Source organism: Sinocyclocheilus anshuiensis, unplaced genomic scaffold (assembly GCF_001515605.1).
Source record: "Sinocyclocheilus anshuiensis isolate Anshui unplaced genomic scaffold, SAMN03320099.WGS_v1.1 scaffold1762, whole genome shotgun sequence".
NCBI classification, from domain to species: domain Eukaryota; kingdom Metazoa; phylum Chordata; class Actinopteri; order Cypriniformes; family Cyprinidae; genus Sinocyclocheilus; species Sinocyclocheilus anshuiensis.
In genome coordinates, this window is record NW_015547656.1 from 350238 (window position 1) to 357029 (window position 6792).

General features: G+C 35.1%; 1 protein-coding gene across 4 annotated transcripts in view; it reads right to left on the reverse strand.

The window, feature by feature from the left end:
• LOC107702163 (calcitonin gene-related peptide type 1 receptor-like) overlaps positions 1-6614 on the reverse strand; it is a 35365-nt gene extending 28751 nt beyond the window's left edge. For 2 of the 4 annotated variants that reach the window (XM_016504405.1, XM_016504402.1), the window contains exons 1-2: positions 6497-6525; positions 22-110 (exon numbers count right to left, since the gene is read on the reverse strand). In XM_016504405.1, coding sequence (XP_016359891.1) covers positions 22-75 — 54 coding nt within the window. In that variant the 5' untranslated portion in view covers positions 76-110; positions 6497-6525. Of the gene's footprint in view, positions 1-21; positions 111-6496; positions 6526-6558 lie in introns of those variants that run through there. The other 2 variants (XM_016504403.1, XM_016504404.1) reach the window with 2 other exon arrangements.
• Between the last annotated feature and the right edge of the window lie 178 nt (positions 6615-6792).

The following is a 6792-nucleotide window of genomic DNA, read 5'->3' on the forward strand; positions in this document are numbered from 1 at the left end:
CACACAAACACACACACACACCTGTGTGTCCAGCAGTGTTAGGAGCAGCAGCAAGACTGACGGGTCTCTTGTCATGGTGACTTGAAGGTGGCGCTAGAGAGCATCTGTGTCTGCGGCCAAACACAAATATATTAATACTGCTTCATCAGTATGTGCTGCTGCCAAACATAAACATCGACATGAATAACACTTGTGTTTCAGTGCAGAAAACAGTGCTTTCTCCAGCTCCAGAGCTGCTGAGGCTTGGAATTTGTATCTGCACGGGACGCTTATGAGAACACGAGTGTTTATTTAGGGAGAGGATGTCTCTCTCTGTCTGTAAACACAGCGGTCAAAGCCCTGCGGCCGCAGATTCACACTACACACCACTACACACTCACAGCACAGAAGGAGGCTTTTACTTTCACATTACATTCAAATTAATGATGAAATCTTTATAAAACAACCTCATTCATGGCTTTAAGTCTAAAGGGTTATGCATATTAACACATCTAATATTAATTACATTAAATGCATTTAATATACAGTATATAATACATAACTAATTACATATAGTGATTATTAATATTATAAATAATATTATAATTAGTTTATAATAATATTTTTTTTTATATTTATAATAATATATTAATGAATAATATGTATTATTATTAATATTATTAATTTTTAATAATTTTAATTATATATTTAAAACAAATCATTGTAAATAAAATTGTATGAAATACATGTAGCAGTAAATATACAAAATATAACTAGTTATTATATTATATATCATTATTACAAACGATTATCAATTAATTTTTTTCTGTATTAAGTAAAAAATGATCTTTTATGTATATTACTAGATTTAATATTAACTATCCTAAATACATGTAGCATTGTATATATAATACAAAATTAGTTTAATATAATGCTAATTAATATTTTCTATATATATAATTATATCTAAAACATACATGATATATAACAAAATGCATATTTTAAATAAAATATTTATTTTTTATTAAAATGGTCATTAACGATAACAAATTAACATTAATAAAACATTATTTAACAAAATGTATATATTTCTGTAATTAATAAAATTTATGTATACATTACATAACACTTATCTTTTACATATATTAATAGATCTAATAAAATAGTTTATTAAATACATGTAGCATTCAATATATAATACATAACTATACTTATTAAATACTGTTGTTAATTATTACAGATTATTAACTAATAAAACAAACATTATTATTTAATAAATAACGTACAAATTATTATATTGTATATATAATTATTATATTATATTTAAATACACTCACACCTCGGCAAGCAGCAATGGTTTAAATACAGATTCTCTTTTTTACCCGTGAGTCGCTCGTAATAACAACCACGTCACTGTTTCTCCAGTTTGATTGTGTTTGCGATGAAAGAAAGCTGCTTTTCTGTAGTAATTGTGGGTCAAACTACTAGACTAATCAAACTACAGGACAGAACGAGCAGTGGCTAGTTAGCTGGTTAGTGTGTGTGTGTTATGTGGGCTCTGAGAAGCGTTTGGTTTCCTGCTGATTTACTCACTACAGCGTCTCGAGGGGCAGAAACATTATACAGTCAGTCTTTCCCATGAGTTTAAGGTCAGAGGTCACTGTCATGAGAAACATCCACTGCGCAAACGTCCCAGATCTTTAATTACTCCAGAGGATGCGTGTTATTTTAGCATCACAGGCATGACATGAATCATACCGTGGTAAAATCACTGTAATACACGATGTCATGACTAATCGCTTTTATAAATGGGGAGCAATATGATAAAATACATACGTTTAATATATGATTGCATCAAACAGATGACAGTATTCGAAATAATTACTTTATTAAATAATATTAGAAGATGTGCACATTAATGGTGTTTAGAATCACTAGCCTGATGTTTTATTTAATATTGAAATATTAAATATATTTATATATATTTAAACAGCAATATTTAAATAAATAAATAAATAAATAAAATCACTAATTGCTTTAACAAATGATGCAATATAATAAAATGCATGAATGTTTAATATAACATTTCTTTAAATAAATGATAATATTTAAAATTAACTATTATTTTATTAAATAATTGTATGAAATGTGCAAACTAATGGTGTTTGGATTTTTACATTTAAATATTAAATACATTGAAATAGTAATATTTGAATATGACATATTTAAATAAATATTCAATGTTTAGATTATTAGACTATAGTTTATTGCACATTTTTATTTTTATAGCCTGACCGTGTTTGATTGTACATCTTAAGAAGTTAAAAGCTTCTGGTTCCTCGTGGAGAAAGTTATTTCTGTTCTGAGGAGCAACAGGAAGCAGAAAGAGAAGAGAGGCCTGACTTCCTGCGCTGTCTGTGAGGACAAAAATAAGCCATTGTTGCACCTGCACAAAAGAGACTAAACCGACAAAACGCTTCAGTGTCCGACCGAGCACCGATCGCTCAGAATCAAACGCTCACAGAATCCAGAGGAGATTCCAGAAAGCAGGAACATGATGTTGATGTTATACAGCCGAACCGCCGGCAAAACCTGATCAAACGCAATCCTGAAAAACTCTGGCAGATCATTTTACATTCACGCTAATTATACAAATACCTGATAGACGATCAAGCTGAAGAGAAACAGCTGATCACGTGCACATCATCCACAGTCATATGTGCGTGTGTGTGTGTGTGTGTGTGTGTGTGTGAGTGTGAGTGTGTGACGTCCTTTCTTACTCAAAGATTATATGCTTTCTTATTTTCCCATTGCTGAGTCCAAAAATAACAGTGTATGACTGGAGGAGAGCCAGAAAAGTACAACCAGACCACTGAGAGAGAGAGAGACGAAACACACGTGCACACACACACTCACACTCACAGTCCTTCATTACCTGACATATAAAATATTTAAACTATTTCTACATAAAACAAACCAGATTTGTACAATTTCAGTAGAAAATGTGAGTAGCGTTTTCCTGTGCAAAACTCACTGTTACTGCTGGTGGTTGCTATGGTGTTGCCAGGGTGTTCTGGGTGGTTGGCAGGGCGTTGTCAGGGTGTTATGAGTGGTAGGCCGTTGTCAGGGTGTTCTGGGTGGTTGGTAGAATTTTCTGAATGGTTGGTAGGGTGTTGACAGGGTGTTATGAGTTGTTGGTAGGGCGTTGTCAGGGTGTTCTGGGTAGTTGGTAGGGCGTTGTCAGGGTGTTCTGCGTGGTTGGGAGGGCGTTGTCATGGTGTTCTGAGTGGTTGGTAGAATGTTCTGGGTGGTTCGTAGGGTGTTGACAGTGTGTTATGAGTGGTAGGGCGTTGTCAGGGTGTTCTGAGTAGTTGGTAGGGTGTTCTGGGTGGTTGATATAATGTTCTGGGTGGTTGGTAGAGTGTTGTCAGGGTGTTCTGAGTGGTTGATATTATGTTCTGGGTGGGTTCTGGGTTATTGGTAGGGCATTGTCAGGGTGTTCTGAGCAGTTGGTAGGCTGTTGTCAGGGTGTCCTGAGTGGTTGATATAATGTTCTGGGTGGTTGGTAGGGTGTTGTCAGGGTGTTCTGGGTGGTTGGTAGGGTGTTGTCAGGGTGTTCTAGGCGGTTGGTTGGGTGTTGTCAGGGTGTTCTGAGTGGTTGGTAGGGTGTTGTCAGGGTGTTCTGGGTGGTTGGTAGGGTGTTGTCAGGGTGTTCTGAGTGGTTGGTAGGGCATTGACAGGGTGTTATGAGTAGTTGGTAGTAGTGGTGGGAATCTTTTGGAATGTCGTGATTCTATTTCTATTTGATATTTGCATAGATTTGATTTTATATTTGATTCGAAAGGCCTGTTCACACCAAGGACGATAACTATATAGATACCGATAAAGATATAGTTCTAAAAATCGTTCTCAATATTAAAAAATGACAGAGTCCACACCACAGGTATAACGATAAAGGCACAGATAAACGATATCGTTGGAATCACTTTCAGACTATTTTTTCCAGCTGATGAACGATAAAAACATTGACAGCCAATCAGAATCAATCCTGCCATAACGAGCTAGAGAATTTAAAGCGGCAGACGAGCGTGCGCTTGGAATAAACAGACGATATCATCCGCTGGTGTGGACGCTAATATAGTTATCTTTATAGTTATCGGTCTTGGTGTGAACAGGCCTTTAACTTTGAATTTTAATTTTATGTAACTAAAATTAAAATGAAACTGAAACTATAAAGGCGCACGTCTTTGCATCATTAAAATAAGATCAGTTTGTGTGACCGTGAAGTTAAGAGTCGTATGGAATCAAAGGAAGTAATTATCAGCTGGTTCCAACTGGTGGCAGTTTGTTTGAAGTTAGAAAAATATAATATTTGCCGTTGCATTGTCAATATTTAGTGATTTAGCCTCTGATACAGGGTATGCCATTATTAACTAGTCAATAAGATTCTGTCTAGGGTCTGGTTTGATTCTCCAGGATGGTGTTTGGCTGCAGGACAGTAATCTGTTGAGCCAAATGAGAGACCTTGACCTGTTATAACTGTGAAATCTCCCTATATGGAGATCAAGGAAGCACATCTGTAACACTCAGAATACAGCATGAAACAGCATCTAAGCCGGACTGAGGTTCTGTTCCAAACCCTAGTGAGCTCCCTACATGAACAGATGCATACTAACTCAAAGACCTCATAGATACATAGACCTCATTAGTGAAGCTGATGCGATTCACTTGAACCAATGATTGCAATAGACATCAGCATTAACACAAGCAAGTCTAACAAGCATAAAAATAAATATACAGTATACAAAAATAGTGTACACAACAGTCCATGATTAATTAGATTGAACAATTTTTGTTTATATTAATAAACAAAATGGAGAAAACATAAATTTGACTGAATTTTATTTATAATCATAATTCGATCACACATAAATAAAACTGAAAAGTTTTAGAGCAAATATTTTTAGCATATATTAGAATTAAATTATTATTCACATTTATAATCAACATTTCTCTCTTTTTTTCCCCACTGTACACTGTAAAAAAAATCCGTAAAATTTACGGTAAAAAAACGGCAGCTGTGGTTGCCGGAATTTTACCGTAAAAAATAGCAACATTTTAGGTTTTACTGTTTTAACTTAAATTTACAGTTAAATACCGTCATTTCATTAACTGATATAATGTTAATATACTTACCGTTAACCATTTAACAGGTTTTTACTGTAGCATTTTTACAGTGCAGTTGCAGTGCATTATAAGATTACCTTGCTATGCGATTGTGAAGGAATGTGTAATATTTCATTCAAATTTGGCCAAAACAAGCATAATCGGAAACATGTCTATGATGCCTTAAAATGCGTCCTATATAGGCTGCAGACTAGGATTTGGAACAGAACCACATTGTTAAGATAAAAAGGTACCTTATATTCTTATAACAACTAGAATTATACAAAGAGCACCTTGGTAACCACATTGCATTGGGTGAGGGTGAGTTGCACGTCTTCAAAAATGTAGCTGGTTAGATTAAAGCCACAAAGAAAACTCACAAATTGAGTTCAGCTCTTTCGAGGTTGTGAAAGCACACAGGTAGAACACAGACCCTATTAATACACCAAACAGCTGCCTGGCAGGGCAACATGTCCCAGCAGCGCAGGGTGGGCACTGTGCCCTACACGACACCTGTGTAGTCTCTTTAGTGCCCTTGAAAGTGGACATGGCTGAGAAGTTCACTACAGACCCCTCAACACACACACACACACGCACGCACTGCCAAACTGACCACAGAATAATAATAGTCCAATACCAGCAGAATATTAAGTCAGTTTGTTGACTGTATTTGTCACAATATTCACTGTACTTCTGATAGTCTGAAAGAGTCTGTATTTTAAACATATAAATCCAATGAATTGTACCATAGTACATTAACATGGTACTGAGTGATTGCCATATTCATATACCATGATATTTAAATGATCCTACCATGGTAAATGTCCAAAAAAAAACAAAAACAAAAAAAACATGGTAGTACAATGGTACATTTTTGTGGAAACTTCGACAAACGAAATAAATGCAGTATAAAAATAATTAAGAATGCGATCTTTCTCTATATTATATTAACAGCCTAACCTTCACCTTGCAATGCATCATAAGATCACCTTTACACTTTTAAATAATTTTAAAGTGATTACTACACTCATATCCTATGATATTTAAATGATCCAAAACAACAACAACAACACAGTAGTACAATGATAAGTTTTTGTGCAAACTTCAATCAAAGAAATAAGCATATTATATTAATAACCTCAATGTAAAAACACCGTTCTGTACTAATGACCAAATACATTCAACACGTTATTAAATTATTATGAGTTTTTTAAGCACTGACAAGCACGCTTCATAGCTGATTTCAAAGTTACTACGTTTATAAAACAACACCATGAAAGACTCAAATCACGAATCTAGAAAGAAAACGTTATAATGAAAGAGAAATAATAAGAGGAGTGAAGTTTCGTACCGTTCCGCTGTGTTTGGTCCTCCTGCGCGTCTGACGCTCCGCGGCGCGTCTCCACCCCTCACACACGCGTTTATAGCGCTACATTAACCACCTGTGCTGATTATACTGCATTTACTTAATTGTCAATATCAGGTGTTTCATTTATTACAGTTCAAGGAATTGTTTGAAACAGATTAAGGGAGTATTTAAGTGTCGTTGCAGTAGCGCGGGATGTTAGAGCAACAGCGCCACCTGCTGTCGACATGCGGCTATTGGTAGTGATGTTACACTCAAAATCAGTACTAATTCAAACTTAC